The sequence below is a fragment of the Callithrix jacchus genome, chromosome 10 (genome assembly GCF_049354715.1).
Source record: "Callithrix jacchus isolate 240 chromosome 10, calJac240_pri, whole genome shotgun sequence".
Classification (NCBI taxonomy): Eukaryota; Metazoa; Chordata; class Mammalia; order Primates; family Cebidae; genus Callithrix; species Callithrix jacchus.
The window spans coordinates 17,754,051-17,772,534 of record NC_133511.1 but is presented as its reverse complement, the minus strand read 5'-3'; the positions used below and the strand labels follow the sequence as shown (position 1 = coordinate 17,772,534).

The 18,484-nt window shown below is 44.7% G+C and overlaps 1 protein-coding gene across 7 annotated transcripts in view; it reads right to left on the bottom strand.

Moving 5' to 3' along the window:
• Positions 1-10,631: 10,631 nt before the first annotated feature.
• The window catches only part of TMPRSS4 (transmembrane serine protease 4), a 42,492-nt gene continuing 34,639 nt past the window's right edge, over positions 10,632-18,484 (bottom strand). For 6 of the 7 annotated variants that reach the window (XM_078339597.1, XM_078339598.1, XM_035264724.3 and 3 more), the window contains 6 exons: positions 17,883-18,042; positions 16,352-16,518; positions 14,276-14,374; positions 13,927-14,069; positions 11,565-11,714; positions 10,632-11,134 (listed from right to left, as the gene is read on the bottom strand). In XM_078339597.1, coding sequence (XP_078195723.1) covers positions 11,120-11,134; positions 11,565-11,714; positions 13,927-14,069; positions 14,276-14,374; positions 16,352-16,518; positions 17,883-18,042 — 734 coding nt within the window. In that variant the 3' untranslated portion in view covers positions 10,632-11,119. The remainder of the gene's footprint in view (positions 11,135-11,564; positions 11,715-13,926; positions 14,070-14,275; positions 14,375-16,351; positions 16,519-17,882; positions 18,043-18,484) is intronic. The other variant, XM_035264721.3, reaches the window with a different exon arrangement.

Below are 18,484 nucleotides of genomic sequence, written 5' to 3'. Positions count from 1 at the left end.
TCCTTCCTTGTGAAAAAGGAGAGAGATCTTCTCTACCCACCAATCTCCTCTCCACATACTCCCTTCCAAAGACACCGAGGATTCACTGTGTTGTCAGGTCATAACCTCCTGGCTCCCTCTTGCTCTCCCCAGCAGAATCACTTGTGCTTTGAGTGTAATGTGCAAAGGCAGGCACAGCTCAGTCCAAGTCCAGATCAGGAAGGAGCACAAGCATTTCAAGGTTAGCTGCTGAATATCACACTAAAACATTCCATGAATGTATATATGTGTATATATATGTTTGTCTGAATATGTATATATTATATATTTTCTCATTATTATTCCAGTTAGGTAAATTTTTGTTTATAATTTCTCCTTTGACCTAGGAATAATTTAGAAGTGTTTTTAAAAAGCATGTATGTATTTTATATTTTAAAAATTATTGTGTGGGCTGGGTGTGGTGGCTCACTTGAACCCGAGATGGAGACCAACCTGGGCCACATAGTGAGATCTCATCTCTACAAAAAGTAAAAAAAAAAAAAAAAAAAAAAAGCTGGGTTAATAATAGTGGTGTGTGTCTGTAGTCCCAGCTACTTGGGAGGCTGAGGCAGGAGGATTTCTTAAGCCTGGGAGGTTGAGACTTCAGTGAACTGAGATTTGCTGCTGCACTCCAGCTAGGGTGATGAAGTGAGACCCTGTGTCTAAATAAAAAACAAAAAAATTAAAACATAAGCAGGAGCCCACAGCAGCTCAGCAAGGCCTCTGCAGGCAGACTGTGTCACTAGACTCCCTCCTCGCTGGGCAGGGCATCTCTGAAACAAGGAGCAGCCTGTCAGGGACTTATAAATAAAACCCCCACCTTCCTGGGACAGAGCACCTGGGAAAAGGGGAGGTGTGGGTACAGCTTTTCCATCAAGATCAAGTTGGCTTCACCCCTAGTTTGCAAGACTGGTTCAACATACACAAATCAATAAATGTAATCCATCACATAAACAGAACCAATGACAAAAACCACATGATTATCTCAATAGATGCAGAGAAGGCCTTCGACAGAATCCAACAGCTCTTTATGCTCAAAACTCTCAATAAACTAGGTATTGATGGAACAGATCTCAAAATAATAAGAGCTCTTTATGACAAACCCATAGCCAGTATCATACCAAATGGGCAAAACTGGTAGCATTGGAAGCATTCCCTTTGAAAACCGGTGAGACTAGGATGCCCTCTCTCACCACTCCTATTCAATATGGTATTGGAAGTTCTGGTCAGGGCAATCAGGCAAGAAAAAGAAATAAAGAGTATTCAAATTGTCTCTATTTGCAGACGACAGGATTGCGTATTTAGAAGACCCCATCATCTCAGCCCCAAATCTCCTTAAGCTGATAAGCAACTTCAGCAAAGTCTCAGGATACAAAATCAATGTGCAGAAATCACAAGCATTCCTATACACCAATAACAGACTAAAAGAGAACCAAATCAAGAACGAACTGCCATTCACAATTGCTACAAAGAGAATAAAATACCCAGGAATACAACTAACGAGGGATGTGAAGGACCTCTTCAAGGAGAACTACAAACCACTGCTCAAGGAAATAAGAGAGGACACAAACAGATGGAAAAACATTCTATGCTCATGGTTAGGAAGAATCAATATCATGAAAATGGCCATACTGCCCAAAGTAATTTATAGATCAGTGCTATCCCCATCAAGCTACCATTGACTTTCTTCACAGAATTGGAAAAAAAACTACCTTAAACTTCACATGGAACCAAAAAAGCCTGCATAGCAAAAATAATCCTAAGCAAAAAGCAAAAAACAAACGAAAAAACACCAAAAAACCCAAACCAAACCAACAAACAAAAAACAAAGCTGGAGGCAATATGTGACCTGTCTTCAAACTATACTACAAGGCTACAGTAATCAAAACAGCATGGTACTAGTACAAAAACAGGGATATAGACCAACGGAACAGAACAGAGGCCTCAGAAATAATGCCACACATCTACAACCACACATCTGGTCTTTGACAAACCTGACAAAAGCAAGCAATGGAAAAAGGATTCCCTATTTAATAAATGGTGTTGGGAAAACTGGCTAGCCATGTGCAGAAAGCTGAAACTGGATCCCTTCCTTACACCTTATATAAAAATTTAACTCCAGATGGCTAAAGATTTAAACATAAGACCGAACACCATAAAAACCCTAGAAGAAAACCTAGGCAATACCATTTAGGAAATAGGCCTGGGAAAGGACTTTATGACTAAATCACCAAAAGCAATGGCAGCAAAAGCCAACATAGACAAACAGGATCTAACTACGCTAAAGAGCTTCTAGACGGCAAAAGAAACTATCATTAGAGTGAACTTGCAACCAACAGAATGGAAAAAATTTGTTTTGCAATTTACCTATCTGACAAAGGGCTCATATCCAGAATCTACAGGGAGCTTAAACAAATTTACAAGAAAAAAGCAAACAACCCCATCAAAAAGTGGGTGAAGGATATGAACAGACACTTCTCAAAAGAAGACATTTATGTGGCCAACAAACATGAAAAAAAGCTCATCATCACTGGTCATTAGAGAAATGCAAATCAAACCACATTTCATACCAGTTAGAATGGCGATCATTAAAAAATTAGGAGACAACAGATGCTGGATAGGTTGTGGAGAAATAGGAATGCTTTTACACTGTTGGCAGGAGTGTAAATTAGTTCAACCACTGTGGAAGACAGTGTGGCGATTCTTTAAGGATCTAGAACTAGAAGTACCATTTGACCCAGCAATCCCATTACTGGTGTATATCCAAAGGATTATAAATCATTCTGTTGTAAAGACACATGCACATGTATGTGTATTGTGGCACTGTACACAATAGCAAAGACTTGGAACCAACCCAAATGTTCACCAATGATAGATTGGATAAAGACAATGTGGCACATATACATCATGGAATACTATGCAGCCATAAAAAAGGATGAGTTCATGTTCTTTGCAGGGACATGGATGAAGCTGGAAACCATCATTCTTAGCAAACTGACACAAGAACAGAAAACCAAACACCACATGTTCTCACTCAGAAGTAGGTGTTGAACAGTGAGAACACATGGACAAAGGGAGGTGAACATCACACACTGGGGCCGGTCAGGGGGTGGGGAGCTAGGGTAGGGCTAGCAGGGGGCTGAGGGGCTAGGGGAGGGATAGCATTAGGAGAAATACCTAATGTAGATCACGGGGTAATGGATGCAGCAAACCACCATGGCATGTGTATACCTATGTAACGAACCTGCACATTCTGCACACGTACCCTAGAACTTAAAGTATAATAAATAAATTAAAAAAGCAAACAAACAAAATGATTGTTTGCTATTGCCTTGTAACTTAACATTGTAATTGAAGAGCTACATCTGTTTGATAGTCTTAGCCCAGATTTCTTAGAAAACTTAAGTTTTCTACATTAAATTCACATCTTAACATTTTATTGGAGGGTTCAATCCCAGGGAAGTGGGCATAAGGGGAGCAGCAGGGCTATAAGGCAGGGAACAAGAGAAAGCAAACACAGGTGATCAGGTGATGTGTGTACTGGGCTGACTGTAACTCCATCCACTCCATCAGCAGCACAGCTGGTTGCTGGATCACAAGACCTGTCCCTAGGCAGCTACAGCTTCTCCGAATAGTCCTATCCTGGGGAATAAGGATGAGCCATTTATCTGCTGGGTCCTTCCTGTCTCCCATCTACCATTATTCAACATTTACCACACAGATGATCATTTCTATATTTTGTTACTCAGCCTTTCTGAGAAGCCCTGGGGAAGCCAGAGTTCTCTGGGGGTGGTCAGCCAGTCTGAGAGCTGGGGCTGCTCTGGCTGTCACCATGGTGCATTCCACAAAGGCCACCCGAGCCAAAGCCCAGCTCTGGCCCTGGCCCAGGGCAGGGGAAGACCAGTGGTGGTGTTCGGAGAGGAGGTGGTGGCAGTGGCCAGAGCTTAACAGCTGCGAGAATGGAAGGGGCTGGAGCTGAGCTCATTCAAAGAAGGAAGCCGGCAAGTGACTAACGCCTAGAGATGGGAGGAGGAAGCTGGGCCTGGCGCTCATGTTACTTTTGAAATTTGTTGAGACTTACTTCTTGAACTAGCATGTAGTCAATTTTCACAGAAGTGCTTGAGAAGAATGCTTTTGTGCTAAGTATGCAGTGTGTATGTCTATTCCCCGGGCATGTTAATGGTATCGTGGATCTTCCATTCTTTACTAATAGTCACCTGCCCGACATATCAATAATTGAGAGAAGTGTGCTGAAATCTTCCACTTCATATGATGGTGCATTTATCAATTTCTCCTTATAGGTCTATCAACTTGTGAGTCTATTTTATATTATGTTTATATAAATTTTAAACAGATCAGCGACTGACAAAAATTTCAAATACACAGAAAAGTAAAAAGAATAGTAAAAGTCTATTCTCTAGATTTCACACTCATTGACATTTTACCATATCTGCTTCAACCGTTTTTTGCTCCTGAAGTATTTTAAATTACAACTTTGTCATTTTACCCCAAATACTTCTGTATGCATCTCTAAAAGTTAAGAATATGTTTTTTACTCAACTGTATCATTGTCACACATAATTAAAGTAACAATTCCTTATTATCGTTGAATACTGAGATCATATTCACATTTCCCCAGTTACCCCTTTGCCCAAGTGCCTTTTGCTGCAGAGTTGTTCAACTTAGGATCTGGTCAAGGCCCGCATCTTACATTGGATTGTTTTGTCTCTTAAGACATAGCAGCAATTCCATGACGCTGATTTGTTGAGGAGATGGGAATGTCCTGCGGTGGAATGTCCCACCTTCTGGACTTGTCTTTTGGCTTCCAAGTGTTGTCGTTTAATTTGTTCCTCTAATTCTCGTGCTTCCTGTAAACTGGAAATTAGACCTAAAGATTTAGGTTAAACATTTTTGGTAAGATGCCTCTAGGTGATGCAATGTGAAGATGTACTTCATATTCACGTTGAGAGGGACATCATAGCTGCTTATTCCACTATTAGTGGATAAGGTGATGGCAGTCTGATCCCTTCATTTCGAAGTTAGGTTTCCTATTGAGATTAACAAGGTATCCATAGGATGAAACAATGGTATTGCATGAATATGCAGTTCTCCATGGTCCTAGACCATTCAGGCTGCTCTAACAAAATACCTTAGACTAGGTGATTTAGAAACAAGAGAAATGTATTGTTCACAGTTCTGGAGACTAAGAAGCGCAAGATCAAGGTGTCAGCAGGTTTGGTGTCTGGTGAGGGCTCAGTCTCTGCTTCCATAGATAGTACATTGTTGGTGTGTCTTCACATGACAGAGGGGCAAAGAGCCTCCTTCAAGCCTCTTTTATAAGGGACACTAAGCTCATTCATGAATCGGGAGCGCTCCCTAATCAGTCCCAAAAGTCCCGCCTCTTACTACTATCATCTTGGGGGTTAGAATTCAACATACACATTTTGGAGGTACCCAAACGTTCAGACAATAGCATTCATTGATGATCCTTGCCTGAATCAATGGTTTCATCAGAAATTGCCAACAGGGGTTTCCTATCATTTATCTATATTGATTAGCTGTACTTTTCTAAAACTATATACTTTTCTATATTGATTAGCTATACTTTTCTATATTGATTAGCTATACTTTTCTAAAAGAAGAGCTTTCCCTCACCACCTGAGCCACTCTGTTACCTGGAAGCAGATTTCTATGGCAGAGCAGCATGGTGCTAATTTTTCCTCTTTAAATATTTTGGAGTAAGAACCTGATGTGATTGCCAACTCCAGTGGCGACAGAAGGATGGTGTTTTTTCTTTTCTATTTTCTTCTTAAACAAAGAGAAGAACTTGTAAACAAAATAGGTTTTCATTTTTTATAGCTTACTGGTGAATTGGAACTTTCATGATTATGTAGTGACTCTCTTTATCCTAAAGACAATTTTGTCTTTTTCTTCTAAATCCTTATTTAGAGAAATATTATATAGCTACGCCAGCTTAAATTTGATTAAATGCTTGCTCTCTGTATCTTTCTCCACCTTTTCAGTTTTAATGGTTCTGTAACCTGGTGTTTTATGTATGTCTGTTAAAAATAACATATATCCTGATCTTACATTTTTATCCGATTTGCCTGTCTCTGTATATTATCTGGTGAGTTTCACATTTATTGTGATTATTAGTACTTTTCACCATCCTACTTTGGATATTCTGTTTGTTCTATTTTTCTGTGTTTTCCCTCCTCAACACTCCTTCTTCCTTCTTCCCTCCTTTCTCTTTTGTGCTTGATGTTTTTCTTTTTTTTATTAATAGATTGCTACTTTCAATTGTTTTGGAAGTGACACACTTTTATTTCCATTCTTTTGGTGATTACCCTTTAACCCTCTAGAACATACTACATTTTAAGTAGCATAACATTAATATTTAACCTTCCTCTTGAACAATTTAAGAACTTTAGAATATTTTAACTTCAACTATCCCCTTTAATTCACATGCTGCTTGCTGTTGTTACTTCATGTTTCAGATAGGGTTTTAAAAATTAACCCACGATGGAGCCTTCTTGGTCAAATTGCAACTAGGTAGTATTATATTTATGTACAGGATTTGTTTTTTCTTTGCCAATGTATTTTCCTGCTCATAGCCAACCAATAAATTCTATATCTGTTTCAAAAAAAATTAACCCACAAAATAGATATTATTGTTATTTTAATAATATGTACACATGCCTGTAATCCCAGCACTTTGAGAGGCTGAGGCAGGCTGATCATCTGAGGTCAGGAGTTCGAGACCAGTCTGGCCAACATGTCCAGATAATTTTTGTATTTTTAGTAGAAACCCCACTCTACTAAAAATACAAAAATTAGCAGGTGGGGTGGCACATGCCTATAATACCAGCTACTTGGGAGGCTGAGGCAGGAGAAACGCTTGAACCTGGGAGGTGGAGGTAGCAGTGAGCCGAGATCCTGCAACTGCATTCCAGTTTGGGTGACAGAGCAAGACACGGTCTTAATAATAATAGTAATAATAATAATAATAATAATAATACATAGAGTGTGTGTAGACTTATCTACATTTTCACAATTGCCTCACTATTCCTTCTTGCTTCTTGGTTCTTCCGTTTAGGATCATTTTCCTTCTTCCTAAAGTAAATGCTTTATATATTCTTTTAGAGAAGGTTTGTTGATGGTAAAGTCTGTTTTTGTTTTCTCGAAAATGCCTTTATTCTTGAAAGATAGTTTTGTAGGGTTCACAATCCTTAACTGACTATTATCTCTTGGTATACTGAAGATACACTTCCACTGACCTCCAGCTCCGTTTTGCTATGGGAAAGCCTGTTGTCAGTCTAATTGTGATAGCTTTGTGGTACTGTGGGTGGTCTGGGTTTTCTCTCTGCTGCTATAAGGAGTTTCTTTTTGTCTTGGCGTTTTCCCACCTTGGTTGTATGGGTGTACACTGTGGTGGTGTATATTCTGTGGATTCACACATTTCATCAGTTCTGGAACGTCCTCAGCTCTTATCTCTTTGGATATTGTCTCTCTCATTGTCTTGATTCTCTCTTTCTGGGACTCTGGATGTGTTAGAGTTTACCATTCTAGGCTTCATTGCTCCTGGCCTTGTTTTCGTATTTTTAATCTCCTTATCTCTATCTGCTGTGAAACTTAGTAACTTCTTCAATTTCTCTTCCAGTTCATTTATTCTCTCTTAATTTGTGTTTCAAATGCTGTTTACCCCATCCACTGAGTTTCTCTTTTCTTTTTTTATGAGATGGAGTCTTGTTCTGTCACCAAGCCGGAGTGCAGTAGTGCGATCTCGGCTCACTGCAACCGCTGCCTCCTGGGTTCAAGTGATTCTCTTGCCTCAGCCTCCCAAATGGCTGGGATTACGGATGCATGCCACCACACCCAGCTAATTTTTATATTTTTAGTAGACATGGGGTTTCACCATTTGGCCAGAATGGTCTCGATCCCTTGACCTTGTGATCTGCCTGCCTCAGCCTCCCAAAGTGCTGGGATTACAGGTGTGAGCCACCATGTCTGGCCAGTTTTTCATAATTATAATTATAATTTTCACTTCTAAAAGCTATATTTGTTTTTTTTCAAATCTGCCTGTTATTTCTGCTTGATTATTAAGATACCCATTTTTAACAGCAAATAAGTGTTGGGGAGGATGTGGGAAATAGTAACTCCTGTGAACTGTTGATGGGAATGTAAAATGGTGCAGTCTCTATGGAAAGCAATATATCAGTTCCTCAAAAAATTAAAAATAGAATTACCATATGATCCAGCAACTCCACTTCTGGGAATATACCCAAAAGAATTGAAAGTAGGGCCTCAAAGAGATACTTGTACACCCATGTTCATAGCACCACTATTCACAATAGCCAAAAGACAGAAGAAACCTGACTGTTTACCAGTAGATGAATGGGTAAACAAAATGTGGTGTGAACTACAGAATATTATTCAGACTTAACAAGGGAGGAAATTCTGACACATGCTACAACAGGAATGAAACTTGAAGACACGATGCTAAGTGAAATAAAACAAGTACAAAAAAAGAAATACTGCATGACTTCGCTTAAATGAGGTCCCCAGAGTAATCCAAATCATAGAGACCGACAGCACAATGTCAGTGATTGGGGGGAGGGAGAAATGGAGAGCTGTGTTTAATGGGTGCTGAGTTTCTGTTCTGGAAAGGGATGGTGGTGATGACTGCACAGCAGTGTGAATGCACATAACACCACTGAACTAAACACTTAAAAATGGTTAAGATGAGCTGGGCATAGTGGCTCATACCTGTAATCCCAGCACTTTGGGAGGCTGATGAGGGTGGATCATGAGGTCAGGAGTTCAAGACCAGCCTGGCCAACAATGGTGAAACCTCGTCTCTACTAAAAATACTAAAACTAGCGGGGTGTGGTGGCGGCACCTGTAATTCCAGATACTCAGGAGGCTGAGGCAGGAGAATTGCTTGAACCTGGGAGGCGGAGTTGGCAGTGAGCCAAGATTGCACCACTGTACTCCAGCCTGGTGAGAGAGTGAAAGGCTGTCTCAGAAAAAAAAAAAAAAAAGGCTAAGATGGTAACTTGTGTTATGTGCATTTGATCACAAGTATAATTTTAAAATGTACTACTAGTATTCTTTTTTAATTTAAATATTTTATAAATTATCCTATTGGAGGCCTGATAGTGTGGTAGTTTACAGTGTGAACTCTGTATTCTAAGTGCTCATGTTCAACTTACCAGTCTGTAACCTCAGGCAAGGAGCTTAACCTCATTGTGCCTTAGTTTTTTAAATCCATAAACAGAGGATAAGAATAATACCTATCTAATAGATTTCTGTGAGTATTAAATGAATCAGTACATGACAAAGCACTTACAATAGTGTCTGGCACATATAAATACTCTGAAAATATTTGTTATTATTTTAAGTATCTAATATTCTGACACCTAAAGTCTTTGGTGTAGTTGTTTTTTATGCCACCCACTTACGGTGTTTTTTATTTTTCAACATCTCTGATCTTTGAGCTCATATTGGGAGGATCTTTGGGAATCCTGAGGCTCTAAACTTGGGTTATTTTCCTCCAGACCATCTGCCACCTGAGACCACATTTGCTCCCTTCAGCATCTCTGCTTCATGTAGGAGCCCTGGTTCATCTCCTTTGTCCGCTGCATGTCCAGGTTTAGCTCTGATGGCAGCCTTTATATAGGTCTCGACCTGAGATTTGAGTGTATTGCTCCCAGATTGTCACCTTTGTTTCCACTTACGGTTCTGATGGTTTTGTTTTGCTTTGTTTTCTGCGTTTCTATTTTCTTCTATTTGTTATTGGCATTTGAGGAATTCTGTTGTTTTCTAAGAACCTAGTACAGTATGAACAAGTATATTTCATCTAGGATCTGACTTAACTATAGCAAGAGTGTCTCAGAAAACCCAAGCTTTCATACAGCTGCCAAACAAGTTCGAGACCAGCCTGGCCAACATGGTGAAACTCTGTCTCTACCAAAAATACAAAAAGTTGGCTGGGCATGGGGCTTAATTCTTTGACCATTTTGAGTGTAGGGGCTTATTCATGCCTATATCCTCACAACCCAGCTTGGGGTCTGCCTCATACTTAGGAGCTGATACTTTTTTTTATTTGAATGGGTGAAAGAAGCCACACTGAGGGCTCTCCACCTGGAAGAAGTTGGGACACAGGCACAACATTTCTTTCCAGCCACATGGGGATCCCTGATCAAATGTCACCCTTGACTGCCTAATTCATCTCCTTCCAAAGTCATAGGTTATCCCTGGCTCCCGGCTGATTATCACAGGCAGGGAGGGAGGGAAAGAGGCAAAGGGAGAAGGCCCCGTGTGGGAGTGAAACCTGCTCACCCTGGCTTCTCCAATCTGCAGCTCACTCTTGCTATCACTCAGTAGGTCTGATCTCCATAACTCTTTTGTTCCCTGCCTCTACTCTGAGACACAATTGCTTTCCTGGGACTTTTTTTCTCCCCGAGCTAAAGAATGAAGGTTCAATGGTCCCAGCTCTGTTCTTATCAAGCATTCCAGCTAGCCTATGCCAGAGATGTCACACAGCTCTTGAATAAAAGTGGCCATGGTTGTAAGAACAATAACAACAGTAGGTAACAGCAGTCACAACAACAGCAGGGCGATGCGTTTTTTATTACAACTGGTTTCTTGTTCCAGTCGGCTTGGGGATGGGTGGAGGAGGACAGGGCTGGCACAAACCCTTTCCTCCTCCTCTCCAGCCCACAGTGATCTGGGCTCTAATAAGACAGCTTGCTTCCATTCAGTAAGTAGTGTGGGAAAGTTCCTTCTCAGCAATACCCCTGAGACCTTGGCCCGCGGGCTGGTTTGTTCAGTGGGCTGCGTCTCTCCCTGGGATGCTGGGAGCACCAAGAGTGGCTGAGCTAGGCTGCTGACTTCCTCCGGGTGCCTCTGGGTTGCGGGGATCTCTTCCTCAAAGGAATTGAGGCCCTTTGTCGCTCCAAGAAATGCTGAAGCTGTGGGCAGAGGGGTGTACCCAAGGGAGCTCTTGCTCTGTGTCTGACTTTGGAGGATCTCCAGGTGGGCAGGGCAGGAAGGAAGCGGCTCCCAGCACTGCTGAGGGGCAGCAGCATTACAGCTCAGCCTAGAATAAGAGAGACTGATGAAGAGAAAGTCAGATTATTTGAAATTGGACGAAGTGGTGACATGTGCAAAATGAGTCTTCCTTTTCTGAAGCACTTTGCTTCTCTCCCTACCCTACAGAGGGCCAGGAGGTCTCATGAGCCTTTCCACTCTCTTCCTTATAGAATCTTCTCTCTAGAAAGGATCTGATAGTCTCATTCTGTCAGAAAAGAGAAAGAAAGGCTTGGTGTGTTCTATTCCCTAAGGTATTTGCATTTAACAGAAATCTCTGACCTAAGGAATTTCAGCCTTAGTTGTGGAATCTCAGATTGTCCCTTGCTTGGAGGGAAAGTTATTTGGGATGTAAAGCGTTGTCAGAGCCATTTAAATCAAACCTAAGGATAGACTGGTACTCCCTGGGTAGAGGACGGGAGGGAAGGGCAGTGGGCGGGACAAAGGTGCCTCACCTTCCGGACATTGTAGATCCAGTTGAGATAGCCTGAGACCTTGGTGTACACTCCTGGAGTGCTCGGGCCCCCACAGCCGTAGCCCCAGCTACTGATGCCCACCACCTGCCACTGGTCAGACTGGTACATCAGGGGGCCACCACTGTCACCCTGTGGGAGACCAGAACAGAGACTGTTGGGGAGGGCAGGTGAGGTGGGGAGCTTCTCCCTCCCAGCTCCCTGAACTGGCCCATCTGTTCCCCTGCACTCCCTGCTGCTCTCTGATGTCCCTTCTTCACCCTCTTTGCTCATTAGCACCCTGGAATGCTCTTCTCTTCTGGGGCAGAAGGGCCTGTCTATGGGCAAGGAAGTTGCAAGTACGCTCTTTGCCTTCTCTCAGAGATTCACAACTCACATTGGCAAATCAAAGGCTCTGAGTGATACCGTAAAAAAGCCTGGTTATTGGCTGGGCTTGGTGGCTCATTCCTGTAATCCCAACACTTTGGGAAGCCGAGGTGGGCAGATCACCTGAGGTCAGGAGTTTGAGACCAGCCTGGCCAACATGGTGAAACCCTGTCTCTACTAAAAATACAAAAATTAGCTGGGTGTGGTAGGGGATGCCTGTAATCCCAGCTACTCAGGAGGCTGAGGTCGGAGAATTGCTTACAGAGTGCCTATATTGCACCAGGCACTGTTCTAAGCAATTGGGATCCAATTGTTGAAAAAAACAAAGATCTCTGCCCTCCGAAAGCTTAGGATCAAATGGGGGGGGGGGGGGGGAAGACAGTAAACAAGCAAATAACAAAAAAGAAAATGCCAGATAGTGAAAAGTGCACTTACCTGGGAGTCCTTAACAGCTGTTTTAGCCCCGAGACTTCCTCTCTCTGAACCCAAAGCTATAGCCAAAATGCCTGTTTAATGACCTCCTTTCCCCCCAACCACTGTGAGCTCCCTGAGGGGTCTTCAAAGACTACCATGTCGCCAGGCTCAGTGGCTCACACCTGTAGTCCCAGCACTTTGGGAGACCGAAGTGGATGGATCATGAGACCAAGAGATCGAGACCATTTTGGCCAACATAGTGAAACCCGATCTCTACCAAAAATACAAAAATTAGCTGGGCATGGTGGCATGTGCCTGTGATCCCAGCTCTTTCAGAGGCTGAGGCAGGAGAATCGCTTGAAGTCAGGAGGAGGAAGTTGCAGCGAACTGGGATTGTACCACTGCACTCCAGCCTGGCAACAGAGCAAAACTCTGACTCAAAAAAAAAAAAAAAAAAGACGACTGTGTTCATGGCACACAAGTGACAACTAAGAGATCCCTCTTAAATGAAGGAATTCAACGACTGGAAATGGAGGTGAGAGTAGGGCAGGGGTTTGAATGAAAATGGTTCAGGCCAAGTATGATGGCTCATGCCTGTAAACCCAGCACTTTGGAAGGCTGAGGTGGGAGAATCTTTTGAACTTAGGAGTTTGAAACCAGGTTGGGAAACATAGTGACCCTGTCTCTATTAAAAAAAAAAAAAAAGAGAGAGAAAGAGAAAATAAAAGAAGAAAATGGTTTGGAGGATCCTCTGCAAGTATGGGGCAGGAAGACGGTCTGCTAAGCTGTCCTGATGGTCCACAAGGCCTGGGTGAGGGGCACGCCCGGGGGCTCTTCCAGCATCCCGCAGGAGGTAGTTCTTCCCTATTGTGGCTCAGCAGCTTGGGGAAAATCACAGAGAAAATGGACCTGGGATTCCTGACCTGGGGGCCTCCTCATTCTGTAGCTAGTGAGAAGGGTGGGTGGGGAGGATGAGTAGTGTCATCTTCATTGTTGTTTTGAGATGGAGTCTTGCTAGGTCACTCGGGCTGGAGTGCAGTGGCACGATCTCGGCTCACTGCAACCACTGCCTCCCTGGTTCAAGCAATTCTCCTGCCTCAGCCTCCCAAGTAGCTGAGATTACAGACGTGCCACCACACCTGGCTAATTTTTGCTTTTTTTTTTTTGGTAGAGATGGAGTTTCATCATGTTGGCAGGCTGGTCTTCAATTCCTGACCTCAAGTGATCTGCCTCAGCCTCCCAAAGTGCTGGAACTACAAGCGTGAGTTACCACACCTAGCCAGTAATGTCATCTTTGAATGTGAAAGAGACATTTGAAATCTCTCTGTTTGTCTCCATCCATCCATCCATCCATCCATCCACCCACCTACCCACCCATCTATTCATATATCTTTATCTGACTGTATCCTTTCCTTTCTTCCTTCTCTCTCTTCCTCCCATCTTCACATACTGAGTGCCCATCATATGCAAGGCTTCCAGTGGGGTATGCAGCCTCTCTGTTTTCTCATCTCTCTAGGGCTTACATCCTATTCTTAGAACTCCCCATGATCCTTGGAGGCCCCACCTGGCAGGTGTCCACACCCCCTTCTGGGATGCCTGCACACATCATCTTCTCGGTGACTTCCCCCTGGTACGCATCGTCTGCATTGCACCGTGTACTGTCAATGACCTGGACTGATGCCTGCAGCAGTATGTCAGACAGCTTCCCTGGGAGGGTGAAAACACATTCCCGTGCTTGCCTTCTATCCCCCAGCCCTGGATAGCCAAACCACTTTGCTTTCTGCCTGGTGCCTTGGTGCTTGGTCCTCTGGGATGGGTTTCTCTGAAGGGTGGTCCTTCTTCCCACAACTTCTGGAAGGTGCTCCCTCATACAAGGGCATCTCCTGCCTTGTGGTCCTGAGCCCAGTACGTACCTTCATTCTGCTTTGTAAAGCCCCATCCAATGACCCAGAGTGGGGTGGCTGGAGTGAGTTCCTCATCAAAGAAGGGCAAGCAGATGGGCCTGACTGTACCTGCCAGGAGCACAGAGGAAGAAGGAGATCTTTTATTCATAATTTTTAATTTTCTATAAATTATGATGCTTTGTGATAATAGGTATCTTGCTGGTCTGGGGTAGACTGGGTCAGCTAATTCCTGCAGACAGTAAACAACTTGCCTGTGGGCATGCCTTTAATGCATAGAGCAGCCAACCCAAAGCCCATATGCCCAACCACTTCCTTTACCTGACTCTCAGACACCAAGCCAATATATTCCCTGCCCTAAATCACCCCAGGGACAGATACCAGACAACCAGAGGCCGACCTCTATAACCTAGAGAGTTGTTCACACTGTCCAATCCCAAGCGTGCTCAATCTTGCCTAACCTATCTTGGCCAGACCTGCCCATGGATGCCACGGGTGACTCTGGGCCATCCCTTCCCCTCGCTCCTGCCTCCTGGAGGACCTGGCTGCTTTCCCAGGTGTCCCTGTGTGGGGAGATATGTCCTTTTCTCTCAGGTACTATAAGTAATAAACTCCTCTTTCTTTTTCTTTTTCTTTTTTTTAAAGATGAGGTCTCGCTATGTTGCCCAGGCTGGAGTGCAGTGGCTGTTCACAGACACGATCCCACTACTGATCAGCATAGGAGTTTTGACCTGCTCCGTTTCCAACCTGGGCTGGTTCACCCCTTCTTAGGCAACCTGGTGGTCCCCCGCTCCCCAGAGGTCACCATATTGATGCTGAACTTAGTGTGGACACCCAGTCAGCATAGCGCACTACAGCCCAGAACTCCTGGGCTCAAGCGATCCTCCCACCTCAGCATCCCGAGTAGCTGGGACTACAGGCATGTGCCACTGTGCCCGGCTAAACTCTTCTTTCAAAGATAGTTGTGTCTGTATCTGTCACCTCACCATACCTGGTTAAAACAATTCCCAGGTACAAATCTTGAAGCAAGCCCGGGATTCAGGAGAGCCTGGCAGTTCAGCCCTCTGAAAGGGGCCACACCAGGGTCTCCAAAACTCTTGGTCTATGGAATGCTAGTAGAAATGGCATGAAAAAAGGATTCTGTGGTCAAATCAATTTAGAAAATGTAGGTTAAATGCAATAAAACTGATTATTTTAAAAACTTCTCATACCTTTAATAAACAAATGTGCTCCAAGAAGGGAGCTGTAGTATAAAACTGTTTTCCAAACTTATTTGACAATGGAATCCTCTCTTCTCCAAGGGGCCAGTGCCTTGGGAACCCCACAGTTGGGAATGCTGATCTAAATACTTTTCGATATAAGCTCAAGGCCTCCCACAGAGCTATTCAAAGGCTCTGCGGCTGCCTCACGAGTAATGGGTGCCCTACCCCTGGAGGAGAGCAAACAGGGGCACAATGACTCTTGGCAGGGATACTGGGCAGGCTCTTGGGTATTGGTCAGGGGTGGGGAATGAGCTTGATAATCTTTTCAAAAGGTCTCCAGGGCCAGGCGCGGTGGCTCACGCCTGTAATCCCAGCATTTGGGAGGCCGAGGCAGGTGGATCACGAGGTCAAGAGATCGAGACCATCTTGGTCAACATGGTGAAACCCTGTCTCTACTAAAAATACGAAAACTTAGCTGGGCATGGTGGCGTGTGCCTGTAATTCCGGCTACTCAGGAGGCTGAGGCAGGAGAATTGCTTGAACCCAGGAGGCGGAGGTTGCGGTGAGCCGAGATCACGCCATTGCACTCCAGCCTGGGTAACAAGAATGAAACTCCGTCTCAAAAAAAAAAAAACAAAAAAAAACTGCTCACTCGAGGGGCTCCACAGAGAAGACAGGCTTTGGAAGACTCTCCAGACATGGAGCAGAGGTGTTAGCTCACAGCTTGAGGGGGCCTCATGGCATCAGTGACATTAAGCTGATGTATTAGTTAGAGACAAATGGGCAAGCTGAGGTCTTGAGAGGAGAAATTATGTGCCAAGGCTACTCAGTGAGCTAATAGCAGAGTGGGCGTGAAAACTGGGTGGCCTTGGGCCCTGCTTCTCACCTGAGAAAGTGAGTGGGAACTGCAGCTTTATGAGGGCAATGTCATTGTCTTTGGGGTACATGGGGTTGAGTTCAATGATGATGATCTTGGCCACAGCCAGGGATGGGAAGTTGCCCAGTTTGTCTGAGCCGGCCCGCACCTTCCAGTTGAACACATCGGTATGTTTCCTGGGGGCAGAGATAGCTGGGTTCAGGCCTGATGCAGGTCTGAGGAGGCTTTGCCAAAGGCTGGGTCCCCAGGGCCCTGGGGACCAGGGTGCTAGGTGTCACTGCCTTGGGAGGGAAAGATGATGGTGGAGAAGGAGCGGTCTTTTGGCACTTATAAGAAGACAGATTCAAAAAGGGGATTTGACCTTTTTTCTCAGTGAAACCTGCTTGAGGACACTTCAAGGATGGCTGAGGAAGGGGCTCTTCCAATGCCTGAGCAGGGCCATGGTCAATGTCAGTTACTCACGGGGTCCTGGCTCTCTCTCCACCAGCCTTTCCCATCGTTACCCGTGCTGTTAGCTATGTTACATGCTTGTCTCTCTTTTTCCCAATGCCAGGCATGGCTTAGTGTGCAGGGATGATTTTCCAGCAAAGAATTTATAGCTCTCGCCAGAATCTCAAAAAAAAAAAAAAAAAGTTAAGAAATGCTAACCTAGACTGCCTTGAAGACAGCGATGGAGTCTAATGCACTTGGGTGCATCCCCTGATGCTTTGTTCCTGGTAGGTGCTCATGAGATGTTGAGTGAATGATTGAATAAAAGTGAAGGGGGGCTGGAGGCAGTGGCTCAGAGCTGTAATCTCAGCATTTTGGGAGGCTGAGGTGGGCAGATCACTTGAGGTCAGGAGTTCGAGATCAGCCTGGCCAACATGGTGAAACACTGTCTCTATGAAAAATACCAAAATTAGCTGGGTGTGGTGGCACATGCTCTTAGTCCCAGCTACCTGGGAGGCTGAGGCAGCAGAATTGCTTGAACACGGGAGGCGGAGGTTGCAGTGATTCAAGATGTTGCCACTGCACTCCAGCCTGGGCGACAGAGCAAGACTCTCTCTCTAAAAAAAAACAACAAAAAACAGAAGGGAGTGGCCCTTCCCAGAGGTATGGCCAGGCCTCTCTGTGGACTGAAAAGGAATCTATGCTTTTAAATTTTTTAAAAGTTTCTGGCACTAATGAGGAAGTGACAGTCACTCTAGGCCCTGGAACAACTTCCTGGGAACAAGCAAAAGAACAGTGAGTTCTTGGAACCTCAGGCAGGTGGGAAGAGGTTTTGTGGCTTGAATGGCACGCGGGTGGGGTGAGGACCCTGGGTCTCTTATGGTGTCCCACTGGGAAGAGGCCTTGCCTGGGGACCAGCACCCTCTCCCCGGACCACCCAAATACCTAACAAAGGGCATCACGGCCATTGTCTCATTGGGGCCACCACACCCTGGCAAACGTCTCTAGTGGGAGAATGAAGAGAAGGAGGGTGTCAGGAGACAGGACCCCAAGGTCTCTGGCCCCCAACTGGACTTGGTTCCCCGAGACCTCCTTATAGCTGGGGCCTTACCTGAAGCAGTGGGCTGCCGTGAGGACCCAGTGGGGGTCCAGGATGCTCCCTCCGCAGACGTGCTGTTTGTCGTACTGGATGCTGACCTGCCAAGGCCAAGAATCCACAGAGGCCTCCTCCCCACCCACCACGCGGGGGGTCTTCAGGCTTTCCCCACAGGCTGGACACGGGAGGAGGCAGGGAGGAGGCAGGATGTCAGGCTCTTGGGTATGAGGCTGCCTCCCCTTAGCACTCAACATCTGCCCTGAGCGGGGTCCTTATGGCTGGGGCCAGAGTGGGGAGAGGACCGGGCCAATTTGAGTTATTCATGGGGAGATATCAAGTGTCCCGGAACACAGGCTTTCCCCAAACCTCCCTCTCTGTCTTTTTTTTTTTTTGGTTCCGGATGTGTTTAGGAGTTTAGACTATGAACATGGGTGTGTCTGTTGTGCTGGGAATTCGTGACCTTCACAAGTGATGCAGAATTACAAAGCCCTGCCCAGGTGGCATGTCCCCCAGCCACACCCACTGACTAACAGTAAACAGACACCCACAAGCTGTTTTGTGACTCGGGAGTAGACTGTCCCATCTCAAACTCCCCCTTCTCCAACTCTGTTCCCCTT